General features: G+C 41.8%; 1 protein-coding gene and 1 pseudogene across 3 annotated transcripts in view; one reads left to right on the top strand and one right to left on the bottom strand.

Moving 5' to 3' along the window:
- Positions 1-22,778, bottom strand: part of STX8 (syntaxin 8) — a 241,304-nt gene that overhangs the window by 179,783 nt on the left and 38,743 nt on the right. For all 3 annotated transcript variants that reach the window (XM_032617110.1, XM_032617111.1, XM_032617112.1), the window contains exon 5: positions 16,979-17,103. In XM_032617110.1, the coding sequence (XP_032473001.1) occupies positions 16,979-17,103 (125 nt within the window). The remainder of the gene's footprint in view (positions 1-16,978; positions 17,104-22,778) is intronic.
- On the top strand, positions 6,205-6,790 carry LOC116745954 (annotated as a pseudogene).

The following is a 22,778-nucleotide window of genomic DNA, read 5'->3' as shown; positions in this document are numbered from 1 at the left end:
CTATCATCAACCTAGTGCTGCTATAGGATGACCGATGTTACAGTAAAATTCCAAATGCATCCCCCAAATAAACTATATATATTGTAGAACTGAGGGTCAAGTGTCAATGCGAATTAAAAGGTAAAACAATATGAAAAGAGAAAAGGAGATTCCTCTATGGTTTTCAATTAGGAAAAAAATCATTAAGGTCCTGAAGTTGCTTTACCTAGTATAGACATAGATTATGAATGAAAAACTACCTATGCTACACTCTTCACTTAACCTTGACTCATTATCTGCCTTACTACCTAAAGGTTATCTTGCTAATGCAAAACAGAAAGAGGGCTAAACATTCTGCTCTACTCAAATCATTTCTATAAGAACTTACTACCTCCTCACTATGTTTAAGTGCTACAATAAATTTTCATCCTATAATTCAGAAACACAGAAGGTCCAGATAACAGAGATGCTGTGTATGTAATAATATTGATGACTTGAGCTTCTACAAGTCTTTAAATTTTTATTGCAGTATAGTTGATTTATAATGTTTAGTTTTTGTTGTACAGCAAAGTGAATCAGTTATGCATATACATATATCTACTCCTTTCTAGAATTTTTTTTTTTTTTTTTTGCGGTATGCAGGCCTCTCCCTGTTGTGGCCTCTCCCGTTGCGGAGCGCAGGCTCCGGACGCGCAGGCTAAGCAGCCATGGCTCACAGGCCCAGCTGCTCCGCGGCATGTGGGATCTTCCCGGACCGGGGCACGAACCCGTGTCCCCTGCATCGGCAGGCAGACTTCTCAACCACTGTGCCACCAGGGAAGCCCCTTTTTAGATTTTTCCCATATAGGTCATTACAGAGTATTGAGTAGAGTTCCCTTTGCCATACAGTAGGTTGTTATTAGCTAGCTATTTTATATACAGTAGTGTGTATAGGTCAATCCCAGTCTCCCAATTTATCGCTCCCTTTCCCCCTTGGTAACCATAAATTTGTTACAGTTTGTTATCTGTGACTATTTGTTTTGTAAATAAGTTCATTTGTACCATTTTCTGAGCTTCTACAAGTCTTAAAGCAGCATTTCTAAGGGGAGGCAGTGTGGTCATCTTAGAGCCAGTGAACCAAATAAAATGCTGCTACGTGCAAAAATATCAACGATTATCAAGACCCATGCAGAGAGCCACCCAGAACCATGTAAAACTACTACGATGTTGTAATCACAGCTCATTACTATAATCTATCCTACCTTATCGATACCCTAGATCATTATGATATCACAACAGATCATCTGCAACATACCATACTCTATTAATCATTCTTCAATTTTATAATGGTATTGACTTTAAAAACCGGATGACCACTGCGCTACATAGAATAACGGCCCCTAAAGATGTCCACATCCCAATCCCGGGAACCTGTGAATATATGACCTTACATGGCAAAAGAAACCCTGCAGATGTGATTAAGGGGAAGGAATTGGAGATGGGAGAGGACTCTGGATTATCCAGGTGGGCCCAGTTTAATCACGAGTCCTTAAAAACAGAGAATCTTTCCCAGCTGTGGTCAGAGGGAGGCATGAAGAAGGGTCAGAGAGATGAAACTTGCTGGCACTGAAGACTAAAGAAGGTGTCCAGGAGTCAAGAGATGTGGGTAGCCTCTAAAAGCTGGAAAAGGCAAGGGAATGAATCCTCCCCCTGGAGCCTCCAGAAGAGAACCCAGCCCTGTCAACAGCTTGATCGTAGCCCAGTAGCATCTGTACGGAATTTCTGAGCTACAGAACTATAAGATAATAAACTTGTATTTTAAGTCCCTAAGTCTGTGCTAATTTATTATAGCAGCAGTAGAAAACCAATACAAACATTTTTTGAACAATTGCTTCAGAATAGTTAGGTGTTTGACTACTTCCTATCTTAAGACATGCAGAAAAACCATCTTCTAACTAAATACCATGTAATTGTGGGAGGACAATCTGGTGGCTGTAGATTTAAAATAAAGGGACTGTCATCATAATGTATTCTTGTCCAAAGTAACAGACGTCATTCTGATCAAGCCACTAAATCTAACTACCAATTTACAGAAAATATGTGGGACAGAGGGACACATTAAACAATGTGTGTGGATACAAACAGCAAATCTAGATAGTGGGAAACTATAAGGCAAATACCCTTGTTTTGTCAACAAAGAAACAGCAAAGAAAAAAAAAGTTGGCAAAGGCACCTACCTACTAAAGAAACTTAAGGGGGGCTTCCCTGGTGGCGCAGTGGTTGAGAGTCCGCCAGCCGATGCAGGGGACATGGGTTCGTGCCCCGGTCCGGGAAGATCCCACATGCCGCGGAGCGGCTCGGCCCGTGAGCCATGGCCGCTGAGCCTGCGCGCCCGGAGCCTGTGCTCCGCAACGGGAGAGGCCACAGCAGTGAGAGGCCCACGTACCGCAAAAAAAAAAAAAAAAAAAAAAAGAAAGAAACTTAAGGGACACAACAATTAGTTGCAATGTACAGACCATATTGAGATCCTGAATTGAACAACCTGGAAAAAAGCCCATCATGGGACAATCAGGGAAATCAAATATCCAGTCGGTGTTCAGATTAAGAATTGTTAACTTATAAAGGGTAATAATGCATGGTGGTTATGTTTTTGTTTTTTAAAAACAGTCCTTATCTTTTGCAGACATGCTTTAGAGTTATATTCTGGAATATTCACCAGTGAGATTGTACAATGTCTAGGATTTGCTTCAAAAACAATCCAGGGATTGGTAGGTGGGTAGACATATAGATGAAATGAGATGGGCTATGGGTTGATAATTGCTGAAACAAGTGATGGGTAAGACAGAATCATTATCTTACTTTCTCCACTTTCATGTTTGAAACTGTCAAAAGCAACAAGTTACCAACATTTTAACAAGTAAATAAAACCAAGGAACATTCTTAAGAACTGCAACCTCAGGCCCCCGACTGAGCACATGACAAGAGCCCCAAGGGCTGGGGCTGTGTCTTCTTTTCCTATGGTTTTGCCCAACTGGTTCAGAGTGCAACTGGTGGTACAGAACAAGTATTTAATAAAGGTGTTTAAACGAAGGAATGACCACAGAAAGATCCTCTAGGTCTGTAGAACGAAGAAATACAGTCTCTGCTACATATATATGGAAGGACTTCTCGTTAATACTAGACAGCTGAGTTTAGGTAATAGAAAAAGTAGCTGATGCTGTGTTGTCCAGTGCCCAGAGAGGAGGGATGGAAATTCCCACATGTGATATATAGGAGCTCTCCTTGAAGAAGGGGAAGTAGACGAGGTCAAGCTGGGTAAAGATAATCACTACATTGGAAAGACTCTTAGAGCAAGTTCTAGGAACAGATGTTTTTAAGCTCGGGGTGGCGGGGGGGAAGGAATGTTGCTCTAGGTGACAGCTGCAAGAAAGGTTATCTTGAAAAATCTGTGAGGTTATGATTGCAAGTGTTCAAAGATGAGCTGCTTAGATGTGCCAGGGTACGACGCAGCCCGGCCGGCCACCTTCCCCACCGCTATTTCTATGAAAATACTAAGAGACCTAAGAACACAGAAACCCAGAACGAATGCACACTTTCTGCTAGAATCTAGAAAGAACGTCTATAGACTACGGTAAGAATAGTTGGAACTAATTAAGAAGCCCGAGCAACAGGGACCTCCCGGGGAGAGGTAGAACAATTCTCCAATGTTTGCCACCCGCCAGCTGACTCAGAAACGGGTCTGTACTGACCAAAAAAGCACCTTCCCTTGTTTTAGCACAGGAATTTTTTTTTGGCCGCTACGCATAGCTTATAGGATCTTAGTTCCCCGACCAGGGATTGAACCCCAGGCCCCAGCAGTGGAAGCACCAGGTCCTCACCCCTGGACCGCCAGGGAAGTCCCTCTCACAGGGATTTTTGAGGTGATCCAGTTACTGTCATCACCTCACCCATCTCCTGCTGAACGTCCATTCGCGCCTCAAATTATGGCTTAGGCAGCACAGAAGCTGAGGCCGGCTAACTGGCTGTAACGAGGCCTAGCTTCCGGGTCAGGGAAGGAAGGCATTCATTGCCTCGAGTCTAAGGTCTACCAAAAAAATCTTATTCAGGATGATTTTCCAAGTATTTTCTAAAGGTCAACGAAAGTACAGAAAGGCTAACAGATTCCACGGGCAAAAGGAAGTCAGAAGCGACGCTTTGTGGTTGTGTATTTTTTTTCCAGTGCGGGACCTGGCCAGGAAGCAGAGCCATGGTAACCTCAGCGCATCACCAAGGTTCCTGGGGCAGAGAAAAGACTAATGAGGGTTTCATGTAAAGATGACTTCCATTTTTGTGTTTATCCCTGAAAAACAGCTTGCTAGGAAATCAAGGAAGGGGGGGGGGGGGATAGAGCATTTCAAAACACAAAGGGAAGAGTAGAGAAACATCCTGACCTATAATATATGCTGCTTCTCTCCCTCCATTCCTTTACTCCCCCCCCCACCAAACCCCAAAAGCCAGCTGGCTTCCAAAGGGTGGGCATCTCAGTAAGGGTGCTCTCGGTTTTGGAGGCAATACAAACACTTGCACGCGGCGTCCTCTCACACCTAGCCCACAGCAATCTCTGAATGAGGCACCTCCTCGGGGGCAGGGATACTTTTCCTGACTGAAAAGTTTTTCTTGGTACAAAGCAACCATGCCCAGAAAATTCATCAGTACTGGCTAGTAAGACGTTCATTTCAGGAACCATGAATCCTGAAAAGTAAAATCGGCCTTGTTCTTAATTTCTTCACTTTACTTCCGAAAACGGGTGAAATAGGTAAGAGTTAGAGTGACATGGGAGGAACAGTGCTTCATTCACTAGATACTTTCACTGTTAAAAGGGAGTTCAAAACAGAGTTAGATTTCTGCTTCTGGCCAAGAGGGACTGACTGATTTACTTCTGGCCCCAAACAACTGGAGAACAAAACACAAAACCACAGGCAAAATACACAAAACAACAGTTTCAAGATGCAGACATGAGGAAATAAAGGACAGTGGTCCCCGAGACATGGGAAACAGATGAGAGGAGCTCTCTGTCCCCCACACCATCGCCTTGAGAGTTCCCAGGCTATGGTGTGGGGAAGGCAGATCCCAGATAGAGCCCAGCAGTCTCCCCGAATTAAGAATCCAAAAAACAGGTCCAGGTGGCTACAGTACGGAGGCCACAGTACCAGAGAGCTGCACAGAGAGAAAATGCTGGAGATTTGCACAGGGTCCACCCTGAGACCTCAGGTGAGTGTTGATCAGGGCAGATGTGTGAGGAAGTTAAGGCTGGGGAAAGAACCACCTGAAAGCCTTAGAAGGAATAACTCTCTGAGCTCACAGGAATTGCACACGTAATTCCTATCCCTACCCACCAGGTCACCTCATAATTCAAAGGGCATCAGAGAGGGTATGCAGAATGGCTCTAGCACAGGAGTGAGGGAAATCACCTCTTGACTGGAGTCTGCAAACATTTTCTATCAAGGGCCAGAGAGCAAATACTTTGGGCTTTCTGGTTCATATGGTCTCCAGGGCAGCTACCCAACCCTGCCATTGTCACAGGAAAGCATCCATAACTAATAAATGAGCATGGTTGTTTCCCCATAAAACTTTATTTATGGACACTAAACTTTGAATATTATACAGTCTTTCCAAGTCATGAAATATTCTTTGACTCTTTTCAACCATTTAAAAATGGAAAAGCCATTTTTTACCTTGCAGACCATACAAAAACAGGTGGTGGGCCAGATGTGGCCCATAGGTCATGGTTTGCTGACCCTTACTCTAAAGTAAACACTGCTCTGGTCCACCTGACAAAGCAAGACCCAAATAACTGCATCCCAGCAAAAAAAAAAAAAAAAAAATCTCAAGAATATTTTTAGAAAGAAATATCTAGTAACTGAACAAAGAAAAACTCACATCTGGCTTTCAAATGAATACTTCTTCCTCCATAAGATTAGAAACAAGGCAAGGATGTCTGCTCTCATAATTCCTACATTGTCCTGGAGGATGTAGCAAGTGTAATAAGGCAAGAAAGAAAAAAGACATCCAGATTGAAATGAAGAAGTAAAAACACACCAATTAAAAGACAAAGACGGTCAGAGTGGATCAAAAAACAAGAGTCAACTATAGGTGGTCTATAAGAACCTCACTTTAAATATGAAGAAATATATGGATTAAAAGTAAATGGACGGAGTGGGAGCGAAACCAACGCCTGCCTTCGAGCAGCATCTGCGCCACGGCCGCCAAGGGCTTCTGTGCCCAGTGTTGCTCCCACCAGTCTACAGCACAGGGCATATCTTTGCAAACCTCTTCAAGGGCCTTTCTGGCAAAAAAAGAAACGCCCATTCTCATGGTGGGCCTAGATGCTGCGGGAAAGACCACCATCCTGTACAAAGTGAAGCTGGGTGAAATCGTGACCACCATTCCCACTACAGGCTTCAATGTGGAAACCGTGGAATACAAGCACATCAGCTTCACTGTGTGGGACGTGAGCAGCCAGGACAAGATCCAGCCTCTGTGTGCCACTGCTTCCAGAACACACAAGGTCTCACCTTTGTGGTTGATAGCAAAGACAGGGAGCGTGTGAATGAGGCCCGAGAGGAGCTTATGAGGATGCTGGCAGAAGACGAGCTCAGGGACACTGTTCTGCTCGTGTTGGCTAAAAAACAGGACCTCCCCAATGCCACGAACGCAGCTGAGGTCACGGACAAGCTGGGTCTACACTCTGAGGCACAGGAACTGGTACATTCAGGCCACCTGTGCCATCAGTGGGGACGGGCTCTATGAGGGACTGGACTGGCTGTCCAATCACCTCCAGAACCAGAAGTGAGCTGTACTCCTCTCTCCTCCCCATTCACTCCCCTCCTCCTACCCTCGCTTTACTCTCATGTGGCAAATGTGCCCCTGGGGTGTGAGGGCCAGAAGCTGTCTCCATGCTGGTCGGTCATGGTGTGCTTCACCGCACTGTACATGTGCAGACGCTGCCTGCAACTGGGTTTTCATTTAATCTAAATAGCTTTTGTCTGCAATGAGGCAGTTTCTGGTACTCCTATGCAATATTACTCAGTTTTTTTTTTTTTTTTTTTAACTGTAAAAAGAAAATCAACCCACTGTTTAGTACTGAGAAGGAATTTTAGGCACACGGGTCATCCAGGGGTTGCTGTTCCAGATGAGCCGGACGCTCCTCCTCTTGGGCTTTAGATCTGTGTTGAGATCCATTTTGGTGGTTGGTTTTTAACCCAAACACGGTGCATTTTTAAAAAATAGTTACAAGATAAGGAGAACACTTGAACACACAGAAGGGAGAAATGTGCCTAGTGTAAGTTCTGTAGTAATGGCCTGAGTCCAGTCCACTGGTGGTCTATCTCCTGTTGGGCATGTGAAATGGGACAGAGCCAGCCATGATCCATGCTGCATGGTCACAGTAAGGTCCCTGTGATTCTCTCCGTCTCAGGTCATCCCACACCACATAGCGTTTGTGTTTACATGGCCGCCCAGGAGATGGGCTGGAGGCTGCAGCCACTTCTCTCAGACCCCTTGGAGGAACCCCAGCCTTTCTTGGGTCAGCATGGGCACTTTGGCTGAAACGCTCTGGTTGGAGCAGGAGCCCTGCCGTCTCCTTGCTTGCCTGCTCCGGGCTCTCTGGGGTCCCACCAGCATGAGCGCAGGTGGTCATCCTTGAACCCCAGACCCTCGGAGCCCCTGTCTACATGTGCTTTCACTCCCTCAGCCTGCAAGGGTCAGATTTGCCATCGAAAATAACCTCTACTTTTTTCTTTTGTATTCTGATAAACACTAAAGAAGTTGGAGCTGTTAACCTTTACCTTGGGGAAAACCTCAGAACCGCTCTACTTTGATGTTGCAGAACCTCTTACTTGCTTTCAATACACAATTAGTAATCAACTGTTTTGTATACTTGTTTTCAGTTTTCGTTTTGACAAACAAGCACTGTGATTACAGCTATTAGAATAAAATCTCCTAACTATTAAAAAAATAAAAGTAAATAGATGGAGAAAGATAACCCATACTAACAGTCATCAAAAGAAAGCAGGAGTTGCCATATTAATTTCAGACAGAGCAGACTTCAAAGCAAGTAAAGTTATCAGGGTTAAAGAATATTACGTAATGATAAGGGGGTCAATTCTCCAAAATGACATAACAATCCTTAATGTGTATGCACCTAACAGAGCAAACTACGTGAGACGAAAAACTGATAGAGATGCAAGGAGGAAGAGAGAAATCCACCATCATAGTTGGAGACTTCTACACCCCTCTATCAGAGATGGACAGATCTAGCAGGCATAGTTACACTCAACACCACTATCAATCAGCTGATGTAATGGACATCTACAGACTGTTTTATCCAACAACAGCAGAATACACATTTTTCTCAAGCTCACATGGAACATTCACCAAGATAGACCACATTCTTGGCCATAAAACATACCTTCATAAATTTAAAAGAACAGAAATCACACAGTTCTGCTCTCGGAATACAATGGAATTGAACTAGAAATCAACATCAGAAAGATAGCTGGAAAATCCCCAGATACGTAGACATTAAACAACATATTTCTAAATAACACATGATCAAAGAAGTCTCAAAAGAACTTTAAAAATATTTTGAACTAAATGAAAATGAAAACACAACTTATCAAAATTTATGATACAACAAAAGCAGTGCATAGAGGAGAATTTATAGCAGCAAATGCATATATTAGACAAGAAGAGAGATCTAAGATCAATAGTCTAAGTTCCCACCTCAGGAAACTAGAAAAAGAAGAGCAAATTAAATCCAAAATAAGCAGAAGGAAAGAAATATTAAGAATTAGAGCAGAAATCAATGACACTGAAAACAGGAAATCAAGAGAGAAAAAAATCAAGTGAAACCAAAGCTGGTTCTCTGAAAAGATCAACACGTTCAATAAGCCCCTGGTCAGGCCAACTATGAAAAAAAGGAAAGGACACAAACAACTACAATCAGAAATGAAAAAGCAAGCAGAGACACATCATCATAAAAGCAGTGATGTCCACTTTTTCATTTCTGGCAACTTTTAAAAATTAATTTCTATTGGAGTATAGTTGATTTAAAACGATTTCCTGGATACACCAGGAAACTCAGACACCAGCATCTCCACCACTTGCGGGGGCGGTGTGTGGGGGGGTGTTTGTCTACAGAGAAGCTCCCTGGAGAATGCAACAGGAACAGTACCATAAAATTTACAGTAAAATAGGAACAGAGGCAGCCAGTTGATTTTGCACAGGTATATGCAAGCAGTTCAAACCATCCACTCTTCTCGAACCCTGGCATGCCAACCGTCCATCACAGCACCTTTAAAAGCCGAGGCACAAACATCACAAATGTTTGACCATAGGGCTGTGTGGTTCTGGATTTTATGAGAAAGCCATCTTTAATATACAGGGTTATAAAACATTGCCAGGTTATAGACCTAGAGATTTCCTTTTTATACAACAAGTTCAAATGCTGCAACCATGACAAATCCGTGTCATTAGGGCATCCTCATGTCTCCAAAATCATCTCATCAAAATTGTACCACATCAAAGAGTTTCCCCATCAACAATCAGCTATGACATATGGTGCTTTTTAGGACACGGATGTATTGTTTACAAACAGCTAATGGGTGGAACCATGGACCAACACATAGGATTTCAGGATAAACGAGAAAAATCACATGATCATATCACCAGATGCAGAAAACATATCAGACAAAATCCAACGTCCCTTACTAATAAAAACTCTCAGTAGGGGGGAGAAGGCAACGTGGGAAAAAAAAAAAAAAAAAAAAAAAACTCTCAGTAAACTAGGAATAGAGAGGAAGCTCCTCAACTTTATACCTACAAAACCCCCACAGTTGGACTTCCCTGGTGGCACAGTGGTTAAGAATCTGCCTACCAATGCAGGGGACATGGGTTCGAGCCCTGGTCCGGGAAGATCTCACACGCAGTGGAGCAACTAAGCCCATGCACCACAACTACTGAGCCTGCGCTCTAGAACCTGTGAGCCATGACTACTGAGCCCTCGTGCCACAACTACTGAAGCCCACATGCCTAGAGCCTATGCTCTGCAACAAGAGGAGCCACCGCAATGAGAAGCCCACGTACTGCAACGAAGAGTAGCCCCGACTCGCCACAACTAGAGAAAGCCCGATCACAGCAACGAAGATCAATGCAGCCAAAAAAAAACAAAAACAAAAACCCCCACAGCTAACAACATACTTAATGATGTGAAACTCAAAGCTTTCCCACTGAGGTCAGGTAAAAGACAAGGATGTCCCTTCTCGCCACTTCTTTCCAGCCTTGTACTAGAAGTTCTCGCTAATGCAATCCGAAAAGAAAAGGCATACAGATTGGGAAGAAAAGAAAACTTCATTTGCAGGTTATATGAGCACCTAAGTAAAAAATCCAAAAGAACTGACAAAAAGTCTCCAGGAACTAAAAAGTCATTATAGCAAGGTTGCAGGATACAAGGTTAATATACAAAAGTCAATCACTTCCCTACATACCAGCAACGAATGGGTGGAATTTGAAATTAAAAACACAATACAACTTACATTAGCACCCCCAAAAGTGAAATACTTAGGTATAAATCAAACAAAATATGTACAAGATCTAAATAAAAAAAACTACAAAACTGATGAATGGAAGCAAAGAACTAGATAAATGGAGAAATATTCCATATTCATACATAGAAAGACTCAATATTGTCAAGGTATCAGTTCTTCCCAACTTGATCTATAGACTCAACACAATTTCAATCAAAATCCCAGCAAGTTATTTTGTATATATCAACAAACTGATCCTAAAATTTACATGGAGAGGCAAAAGACCCAGAAGAGCTTACACAATATTGAAGGAGAAAAACAAAGTTAGAAGACTGACACTATTCAACTTCAAGATTTACTATAAAGCTATAGTAATCAAAACAGTGTGGTACTGGTCAATGGAACAGAACAGAGAACCGAGAAACAGACCCTTATAAATACAGTCAACAATCTTTGATAAAACAGCCAAGAAAACACAACAAAGTAAAGACAGTCTTTCAACAAATGTTGCTGAACAACTGGACATTCACGTGTGAAAAAATGAATCTAGACCCTACATTCTTGACAAAAATTCAAAATAATCATAAATCTAAAAGTAAAACAAAGCTATAAAATTACTAGAAGATCACATAGGAGAGAACCTAGATGACCTTGAGTATGGCAATGACTTTTTTTCTTATCACTTCATTCCTTCTTCATGCTCTTCTATGTAGAAAGTTTCTAATCTATATTATTTTCCTTCTCTCTAAATAACCTTTAAACCATTTTTGCAAGGCAGGTCTACTGGCAAATTTCCTCAATTTTCATTTGCCTAAGAAAGTATTTCTCCTTCAGTTTTGAGGGATAATTTCACAAGGTACAGAATTCTAGATTGATGAGATTGTTTTGGAGGGTTTTTTTCGGCAACACTTTAAAGATTGCACTCCACTTTCTTGCTTGCATGGTTTCTGAGAAGTCAGATGTCATCTTTACATTTGTTCTTCTAGAAGTGAGGGGTTCTTTTTTGTTTTGTGTTGTTTTACTTCTAGATTCTTTTGGATTTATCTTTGTGATTTTCTGTACTTTGAAAATGACATGCCTAGGTGTAAATGTTTGGGTATTTATCCTGCTTGGTGTTCTCTGAGCTTCCTAACTCTGTGGTTTGGTGTCTGCCATTAACCTGGGGGAAATTCTCAGCCATTGTTTCAAATATTTTTTCTGCTTTTTCCTCTCTTTTCTCCTTCTGGTATTCACATTACACGTCTACTACACCTTTTGCAGTTGTCCCAATGTTCTTGGATATTTTGTTCTGTTTTATATCAATCTTTGTTCTTATTGCTTTTCACTTTTTGAGGTTTCTATTGAGATACCCTCAAGCTCAGAGATTCTTTCCTCAACCATGTCTAGTCTAATAAGGCCATCAAAGGCATTCTTCATTTCTGTTACAGTGTTTCTGACCTCTAGCATTTCTTTTTGGCTCCTCCTCTCTGCTTCTATTGCCCATCTGTTCTTCAATGCTATCTACTTTATCTATTAGAATCCTGAGCATGTTAATCATTGTTTTAAATTCCTGGTCTGATAATTCCAACATCCCTGGCATGTCTGGATCTGATGCTTGCTCTGTCTCCTCAAATTATGTTTTTTTGCCTTTTGGTGTGCCTTGTAATTTTTTCTTATTAGACAGGATGTATGTGGTAAGACGTACTGCTGTAAAAAGACTTTTAGTAAAAGGTGGTGGTAAAGTGTGGGCATTAAGCAAGTGTTCTACAGTCCTATCATTAGGTCCCAGTCTTTAGTGAGTCTATGTCTCTGGGCTGTGAATGTCACAAGGGTCTCAAAGTTTTTTCCTCCCCTTGCCACTTAGGTGGGACAGGATGGCTAGTGGGCTAGAGAGTTAGGCATTTCCTTTCCCCCAAGTCAGTTAGACTGATATAATTTAGCAAGTTAGGTCCTGGTTAAGTAGTTTCTCCTGAGGATGAAATCTTGTTAAGAACAGAGTGCTCTAGCATATTCCAAAATGGTTCCTTTTCCCCTCTCTCCACCAGAAACAGGAGGGGATTTTTCTCTGGTATTTACTGTGAGAACCTGGTAGAGCTCCTAGAGGTGAATCTCACACAATTGTGAGGACCCCACTATGACTGGGTCCCCTGGAGTTTTTAATTCTCAGATTTGTCCACACTGAGCCTCCAGCCACTCATCAATGACAGTTCAGATTTTCCTACCCAACTGGTTCCCACACTGGCTTCTGCTCAGAAGTCTCTGCTCCAGTAAGCTGTGACTCCCTGTACTCTCCTCTCTCTCCAATCTTGCAGGAAGTGATTTGCCCTGTGCCCTCCTCTCTTACAGATCCAAGAAGAGTTGGTGACTTTTTCAGTCTGTTCAGATTATATTACTGATTGTTAGCATGGAGTGGTGACTTCCGAGGTCCTTACAGGCAGAACAGGAAATGAGAAGTCTGACAATGACTTTTAGATACAAAACCAAAGGTACAATCCATGAAAGAAATAATTGATAAGCTGGACTCCATTAAAATTAAAATCTTCTGCTCTGTGAAAGATACTACCAAGGAAATGAGAAGACAAATCATAGACTGGGAGAAAATATTTGCAAGAAACATCTAATAAAGGACTGTTACCTAAAATATACAAAGAACTCTTAATGGACCAAAGGTCTTAACAGATACCTCACTGAAGACAAATACAGGGCTTCCCTGGTGGCGCGGTGGTTGAGAGTCCGCCTGCCGATGCAGGGGACACGGGTTCGTGCCCCAGTCTGGGAAGATCCCACATGCCGCGGAGCGGCTGGGCCTGTGAGCCATGGCTGCTGACCCTGCGCGTCCAGAGCCTGTGCTCTGCAACGGGAGAGGCCACAACAGTGAGAGGCCCGCATACCGCAAAAAAACAAAAAACACACATACAGATGGCAAGTAAGCATATGAAAAGATGCTCCACATCATAAGTCATGAGGGAAATGCAAATTAAAGCAAGAGATACCACTACACATCTATTAGAGTGACCAAACCCTGGAAACTGACAACATCAAATGCTGACAAGGATACAGAGCAATAGGAACTCTCAATTCATCACTGGTGGGGATGCAAAGTGGTACAGTCACTTTCGAAGACAATTTGGTGGTTTCTTACAAAACTAAACATTCTCACCATGTGATCTAGCAGTTGCACTCCTTGGTATTTATCCAAAGAGTTGGTAAATTACATGTACACAAGAACCTGCACACAGATGTTTATAGCAGCTCTTTCATAATTGCCCAAATATGGAAACAATCAAGATGTCTTTCACAAGGTGAATGGATAAACAAACTTGGTCCAAGCGGAGAGTGGAATATTATTCAGTGCTAAAAAGAAGTTAGCTATCAAGCCTTGAAAAGGCATGGAGGAACCTTAAACACATACTAAGTGAAAGAAGCCAATCTGGAGTCTACATACTGTAGTATTTTAACTACTGATATTCTGGAAAAGGCAAAACAATGGAGATGGTAAAAAGATCACAGGTTGACAAGGGTTGAGGGAGGAGGGAGAGATAAACAGGCAGGGCACAGAAGATTTTTAGGGAAGTGGAAATACTCTGTATGATATTGTAATGAAGGATGTGTCATTTTATATTTGTCCAAACCATAGAATGCACAACACCAAAAATGAACCCTAAAATAAACTATGGACTTTGGGTGATTAGGATATCAATGTAGGTTAATTCATCATAACAAATATACCATTCTGGTGGTTGATAATGGAGGAAGACATGCATGTGTGGGGAAAGGGGTTATATGGGAACTCTCTGTACCCTCCTCTAAATTTTGCTGTGTACTTAAAACTGCTCTTAAAAAAAGTCTTTAAAAAAGTAAAACTGTCTTTATCCACAGATGGCACTGACCATTTGTATAGAAAGTCCTATAGATTCTACCCAAAAGCTGTTAATAAATTAGTGAGTTTATTAGCAAGGCTGCACGAGCCAAGGTCAGTATACAAAAAATCAATTGTATTTTTATACTAGCCACAATCAGAAGTAGAAATTTATAAATGCCATTAATAAGAACAAAAAAATACGAACTACTTAGGGATAAATCTGATAAAAGATGTGTAAGACATACAGTGAAAACTACAAAGCACTGCTGAGAAAAATTAAAGAACTAAATAAATGGAGAGATATGCCATATTCATGGATCAGAAGACTCAATATTGTTAAGGTGTCAATTCTCCCCAAATTAAAGATGCAATGTAATCCCAATCAAAAGCCCACGAGGCTTTTTTGTAGAAATTGAAAGCAGATTCTGAAATTCATATGAAAATGCAAAAGATCTGGAATAGCCAGTCACATTTGGAAAAAGAACAAAGTTGGAAGACTTATACTACCTGACTTAAAGACTTGTGGCAAAGATACAATAATGGAGACAGTGTGGCACTGATGTAAAGATAAACAAATGGACAAATGGAACAGAACGGAAAGTCCAGAAATAGGCCCACACCATATACGGTCAATTGAGTTCCAAGAAGAGTAAAGTAATTCAGTAGAGAAAGGATGCTCTTTTCTTTCAAATGGTGCTGGAACAAATAAATATGCAAATGGAAAAAAAAGAAATGCATTTCATCTTGCTATATTAAAAAAAAATCAATTCAAAGTAGACCATACACCTATTGTAAAACCTAAAACTATAAAATTCCTAGGAAAAAACAAGGCAGTAAATCTTTGTGGCTTTAGGTAGTCAAAGATTTCTAATTGGACTTCATTAAAATTAAGAACCTCTGCTCTTTAAAGGACATTGTTAAGAAAACCAAAAATATAAGCCACAGATGGGGAGAAAATATTTCTAAAACATAAATTATCTAACATATAAAAGGATATGTTTTATAAAATTCTTAAAACTCAATAACAAAAGATGAACAACCCAATTAAAAATAGATAAACAATTTGAACACATACTTCATCGAAGAAGACACGCTGATGACAAGCACATGCAAAGATTCAGTCCTTGGGGAAATACATATTAAAATCACGATGAAACGCAACTACACACCTACTTGAATGTCTCAAATTACAAAGACCTTCTACAACACTCTTTGGCGAGGATCTGAAGCAATTGGGACACAAATTCTTCTGGTGGCGATGTAAAATTGTACAAGCACTTTTGAAATGAGTCTGGCAGTGTCTTGAAAAGTTAACCATAATGAGGATATATGTATATGTATAGCTGATTCACTCTGTTATAAAGCAGAAACTAACACACCATTGTAAAGCACTTATATTCCAACAAAGATGTTTAAAAAAAAGTTAACCATACGCCTCAGTCATTCATGAAAATGTATGTCTATACAGAGACTTGCACGTGAATGTTCGTGGCAGTTTTATTTGTGTAATACAAAATACGCATCAACAGGTGAATGGATGTGCAGACTGTGGTCGATCTATGCAAGGGAATACTATTCTGTAATGTAAGAGAATGAAATACTAATCCAGGCAACAACACGGATGAACCTTAAAATAGTTACACTGAGATAGAGGCCTGACCCCACCCCACCCCCAACAAAAGAGCACGTACTGTATGATTCCATTTATACAGGAAAAAAAAAACTAATTTATCGCAACAGAAAGCAGATCAGCAGCTATCTGGGGATGTGGGAGGGACAACAGTAAGATTTACAGACACACATGAAGAAAACTGTCGGGAGTAATGATTATGTTTATTACTTGGACTGTACTGATGGTTTCACAGGTGTATACACGTGTCAAAACTTACTAAAGCATACACTTTACATATGTGCTATTTACGATGTCAACCACACCTCCAAAGCTGTTTTTAAAAAAGTAGAACATCTGTAACACTTACATGAAAATACAGTATGTATGTATAGAAAAAAAGCCTGAGGAAATATGTTTACAGTTTGAGGTGGGAGGAACAATAGATACAGCTTTTCACTTTATATATCCCTATATTGTTTGAACTTTGTATAACAAATACGCGTTACTTCCGAAATTAACAAAGAGAAGAAATTAGCAGTTTTAAAAGCCACCGGGCAAGATGAACTTGAAGGTAAAAGCCAAAATCACTTCTTTGTACAGCAGAAACAACATTGTAAAGCAACTATACGCCAATAAAAAGTAAAAAAGTAAAAAATAAAACAAATGGGCTTATGTATGAAAAAAATGGGAGTCTTTTTCTTTAGAGAATGATCCCCAATCGTGGAGAACAGGGAAGGGGCACATGCCTCAGAGTCACCTGGACTGATGAGACCCAGAACTGCTCTGTCCCTCTCCCAGGAGAGAATCCCTACTTCCATGAGCTACCTGGATGGACAACAGCGTTTGTCTAATCTTCAGGTACCCTGAGGCACAAAGGCGCCAAGAGCTCTGCAAGGCCAACAGTTTTACCTCCAATTTTCAGTGGGTATAAGGGATACCCCCGAGGCTATGGTAACAAATCTGACAATGCTTCTGAGCCCACGCTCTTGGGGTATTTAGTACCTTGGATAATTTTCTGCTGCTGTTCCCGGATTTCATCAAAACCCAAGCCTCTGGTCTCCTCCGGCTCCTCGAAGAGCCACGGGTTGGGTACTCCTCGCTCGGCCCCTCCCGTCATCAGGCTGGACCTGAGAACAAGATCACAGGCGTTACAGAACTCGAAAAATATAGCTCTGCTGCAAATCACTCCCACGAGTGCCGAGGGGGCTAGCCTCGCCTGCTTTGAAAATTCAATTCGACTGCAATTTATTGCATGTTTAGTTTATGCCAGCAACTGTGTTCAGTGCTGGAAGAGATACGCAGATGAATAAGGCCCAAGCCTGGTCCCCAGGAGAATTACAGCCTGTAAAGGAGACCGTGGCAGCGCATAACAGTTTTACTAATCCTCCATGAGACATCTGAGGCAATAATCATAAATGAAGGTCTTAAATTTCAAAACACAAGGCCCAACGGAAGTGGCCTTTCTATTAGGACAAAGTCCGTCTCACAGGTGGCACCAAAGGCACAAATATTATTTCTCGAGAAGATATAATGTTGCCCCTACAGGTTATAGCATTAAAAATGACCACTTTCTTATCTCGTATTTGGCTGCTCAGGTAGAAACACATGCAGGGTTTCAAAACCGATTCTATGAATATAGCGTAGCATTTATAACACAAATTCTGAATTATCCATCCTAATCTTGACTCCCTCTCATAACCCATACGCTCCTTCTGCACCAGACATATTGGGCTCCTTGCTGGCCAAGGAACACAGAACACACACTTCTGGCCTCAGTCCCATGTTTACAGGATCCTTCTCACTCCAGGTATCTCCCCTTCTGCCTCCACCTGCCCACATTCTGTCCAAACTGTGAGGAGCATCTTGTGGATGAAACCATATCCGACCATTTCTACCCAGATGGGAACAGCCACTCACTCTATAGTATGACTCATAGGATTTTAAAAATTACGGTAATGGGGGGCTTCCCTAGTGGCGCAGTGGTTAAGAATCCACCTGCCAATGCAGGGGACACGGGTTCGAGCCCTGGTCCGGGAGGATCCCACATGCCACGGAGCAACTAAGCCCGTGCGCCGCAACTGAGCCTGTGCTCTAGAGCCCGCGAGCCACAACTACTGAGCCCGCGTGCCTAGAGCCCATGCTCCGCAACAAAAGAAGCCACCGCAATGAGAAGCCCGCGCACCGCAACGGAAAGTAGCCCCCGCTCGCCACAACTAGAGAGAGCCCGTGAGCAGCAACAAAGACGCAGAGCAGCCAAATATTAAAAAAAACAGAATGGACCGTGCTCACCAGCTCTACTTCTTGACCCTTGGGGTTCACTCTTCAGCCCCCGTGATGCAACTTCTACCCCATCACTCTGCTGAGACTTTTCTCAACCGTTACCTCCTTACTGCCAAAACCTCGTGCCAGTTCTCACTTCCCCCGTCCTCCAGGCCTCACTGGCCACTGCTGACCTTCTTCCAGTATCCAGGAAACCCCTCCTCCCTCAGCTCCTTCCTTGCCACTCTCTCCCACGGGCAGGTCCTTCTCTGTAACCTGCAGGTACCTCTTCTTCCATCTGCCCTTTAAATAGAAGTGTGCCTCAGGGATTCTAGTTAGATCTTCTCTTCTTGCTATACTGTCTCTCCCTGGGCAATTTTATCTGTGGTTTCAGGCTGTAAGGACAGATGCTAGCAGTGCTTAGACCATTTTTATGCCCCAATATGAACGAAACAGGCCATATTCTCTTGAGTCATCATGGTGATGGATTCTTACCTGGGGGCTCCCGCCCGGGCAGGGCACTATCAGAAATCTGACGGTGGGGGAGGAATAGCGTACAAATAGTTAAAAAGAAACCCCACGCATCACAATCCAGGCGAGGCAGGTCCTCCCACCCCTCATCCTGATTGAAAAAATCACTGACTTTCAAATTTCTCTACCCACACCATCTCCCTACAGGCTCTTCTATCTACATTTATGGATTTTCCGTTAGGACTCTCCAGCTGGGAACTCCACTCCAAATTCAACACACCCCAAATCAAATTCACTACTTTCACCTCATAAGCTGTTTCTTCTCCTATTCCTCTCTAGCGACATCACTGTATTTCCCAAGTCATCCAACCGCCCCCCCCCCCGCCACCGGCCACATCTCATCAATTCCCAAGACCTCCCTTGGAGCTGGTTCTCAAGTCCATGCCCCATTTCCACCATCTCTCATGTAGAAGATGCTCATAGCCTCCGACCGGTCTCCGTGTTTCCCAGTCACCCCGATTCAAATCACCTTACACTCTATTGCCAGAACGATCTTTATGGAACAGAGATCTCCCCTATTTAAAACCGTCACGACTCCTAGAAGCTACAGGATCAAACTTAAGCTTTACAACATGGCCCCAGTGATCTCTGCAACGTCATCTCCCGACACCCCCTTCCATAACCCTACTCTTCCTTCAGCCTTAAGCCTCTTACCACGTCTCAGACAAAGGCACAAACTTTCACACTCTCGTGTTTTTGTATGAGTCTGGAGGGTCCCCACCCCCACACCCCTTTGTCCATCTGGCAAAATTCTATTCATCCCCCAAGGCTCAACTCAAATGTCACTTCTGCTGTTTAGTCTTTCCCGATTCCCGTCCCCACCCCCTCTTCCCTTAAATCCATCACTCCTGGTGCTCTCACGGCACTTCGTGCAAAACCTCCAACGTGGCATTTATCAAGCAGGATTGTAGTTAGTTATTTACCCACCTGTCTCCCTTCCTAAATTATGAGCTCTGGAAGGAAAGAGGCCACATGACAGTCATGTTTATATCCCTAGGACCAGAAAGACAGTTCCTCTGAGTATGCTGGAAAAGCATTCAGTACGTGTTTATGAAACAGAAACTAAGAAAACCACTGAGCTTTTTAAGCGAGAGACAAAATGAGAGGGATATTTAACATTTATTTTGAGATTAAAAAAAAGGCAAAAGAAATCTTAACTGCTACCTGCCTTCAAGCGTTTAGCAGCAAAGACTGACGTTGTTCGAGCAGGATGGAGAGAATTTAACTTGAACGGGAATTCTGTCACTAAAACACCTTGCAGCTCAAGCCCACTTTTGGAAGGACTACGAAGGAGTGTTTCTCCTTTGAAAAGTCAGGTAAAGAAAGGAAGTGCTAAGTACTACGCTTCTGAGCTTAGGGTAGACTTGAAATGCTTTTAAAAACAAATCCATCGTTTTTACCCATATTTTCAAGATGGAACTTATCTAATAAAATGGAACTTATCAAATAAATGCCACATTACTAAACAGGTTAGATATCTGTCTTAAGATTTTACCAAAAAGTTTTAGTCCCTTCTGACACTGTAAAAATATTTCATTTTATCCCCAAAAGAAAGTGATACACATTATTACATTATGACAATTATGGGGGGGGTTGCAGTTAATCCATGTTTTTCTGCTGACAAATGTAGATGAAACTCGTTAGAGTTCACAGGGAGGGTGTTCTTATCAACCGAATATAGAAGTGAAAAAAGCAGTGAATTCCAGAAGCAGCTTTTCTTAGCATTTCCAAATGATGTCAAAGTGACCATAAAAATGTTTGTTTTGTCTGAAAAAAACATCGGTGTTTGAGTATTCACAGGCCACAGAGAGGTTTGCAGTCAGGACTAGAGATGATATTTCTAGGGTGTCAGTGAGTTGAAATCGAGTCTACAGAGCTTTGTAACTAGACTTGCCTGTAGATGTGAAAATGCTACTATGGTCTGAAAGGGTGATTTCCCTTCTCAAAGCTTTCTCAGCCAGTTTCTTTCCATGAATATAAAGATGCACAGAGGCTCAAATTTCAAACAGAAATAGTTTCCTTTGACATACATTCTTTAAAGGCATAATCTGGCAACAATATCCAGGCCGGCTTACACTGAGGAGAGGCCGCAGTCAGAGAGGTAGACCAGAAGGCTAGTGCAATTTAGGCAGAAGGAAATGGTGGTCTGGATGAGGGAAATGCCAAGATGGAATGGCAGGGAAGGGACAATTCACCCAGCAATTCAAAGGAAAGCTCACAAGTGCTGGTGAGTAGAACGGAGACAGAGGATAAGATTTCCAAACTGGGTGACTTGGAGAATTGACACAACTTAGGGAAATGTTTCATTTCCTTTCGGGATTTTCTCAGATTTCAACGTAACTTCCCGTAACGACCCCAAAGTAAAACTGCTGTCAAGATCATAAGCTATGGATTTGTGGCTACTTGTGGCCATATTTACTAGACAGCTAGCTTCTTTAGTCCAGTACTCTGTCCAATTCTGTTTTTTGTATCCCATCCACCTATTCATCCAACCATCCTTCCTACACACACTTACTGAGTCCCTTCTATGTGCCAGCATGAATCTAGGGGCTTGGAAGAGAACCAGAGAGACAAGTACCTGACCTCAGGAAGCTGGTACTCCAGGGACAATAAATGCCTAACACTGTGCCTTTTGCAAAGTACTCAAATTTTTGTTGTTGCTGTTAACTAACTAAATAAAGATTATTCACTTTGTTTAGACTAATTAATACTAGTCCAGAACAGTAAGACCTCAAGCAAGGAAAATCTCCTACTTACATGTCATCCAAGGCAAGTCTCACAACAGCATCTTTAAAATCTACCGTAAGCAAATAATTTTTTAATTGTAAACCACACTCTCATTTTCTCCCTCTTCACTGCTGGCTAACATTACCAGTAAGAAGTTTTAAATGTAACATTAAAACTTAACAGAACAGTTCACAGAAGAACACAAATGCAGGGGGGGAAGGCCATCAGAAGTCATTATTTTGGCCTCTGACCTGAATTTGAGAAACCTCAGTGTGCTATTCTCAAATCATCCAGGCAATCTAAAATCAAGCAAATAAAACCAAAGGGAACAATTCTTTACTTTTATCTTAATGTCACTGTCATGGTACCTGCAAAGTCGAAGGAGGACAGGAACGGGTGATTGAAAAAAAAAAACAAAAAACCACAGAATTCTTAGGTTTTGTCTATTTTTCCAATTGACGTATAGTTGATGTACAATGTTGTGCTCATCTCTGCCGTACAGCAGTGACTCAGTTATACACGTGCAGACTTTTTACGTTTCCATTATCGTTTATCACAGGATACTAAATAGTTTTCTGTGTTATACATTACGACCTTGGTGTATAAAAACCTAAGAATTCTAAGTGAAAGATGAATTAGCTGCTCTGCCAGATGCCTGGTGACTGCGCGCCATCTGCTGGTTAGCGATTAAAGTACAAAATAAATGTTAACCAATAATTACCATTTATTACAAGCAGCTCCTTCCTTTATTACACAGTGGAGTCTTGAAAACACATTTAGAAACAGAAAGAGTGAAAGTCAACAGTATGCTTCCATATTACAAGGGAGTTTCTGTTGTGCCTTTTCGACACTCATTTCAATAACAAATGTTCTACATCTTCTTTCACTTTGTTCTGCGTGACCAAACACACTTAAATGATAAATCCAACGAGAAGCCAATGAGGCTGACAATTTGCATTTAGGCATTAGGCGTGCCCAGTGATTTCCATCTTTGCCTCAACCTGTTTTCCCCTTTATATGTGTTTCCATTCTCACTCATTTAAAGACACAAGGCACTAAAATATTCAGTTAATCGTGCAAATTAACACTGTTCTCTGGACAAAGATGCAAGTCCAGTAAAATGAAATTATTGGCTGGAAGGGAGTAGAATTAAACACTACAATGCTCTACAGTGTTAAAAGTCCTATGCTAGTAGAATTTTATATTTGTCAGCTGATGTACAAAAATCCAAATTTGGCATTGAAACTGTTGAAGGGTGTGAACGAATAATGTATATGCTCGAGAT

This window comes from Phocoena sinus, chromosome 20 (genome assembly GCF_008692025.1).
Source record: "Phocoena sinus isolate mPhoSin1 chromosome 20, mPhoSin1.pri, whole genome shotgun sequence".
In the NCBI taxonomy this organism is placed as follows: Eukaryota; Metazoa; Chordata; class Mammalia; order Artiodactyla; family Phocoenidae; genus Phocoena; species Phocoena sinus.
The sequence above is the reverse complement of the archived record's forward strand: the minus strand, read 5'-3'. Positions and strand labels throughout refer to the sequence as shown.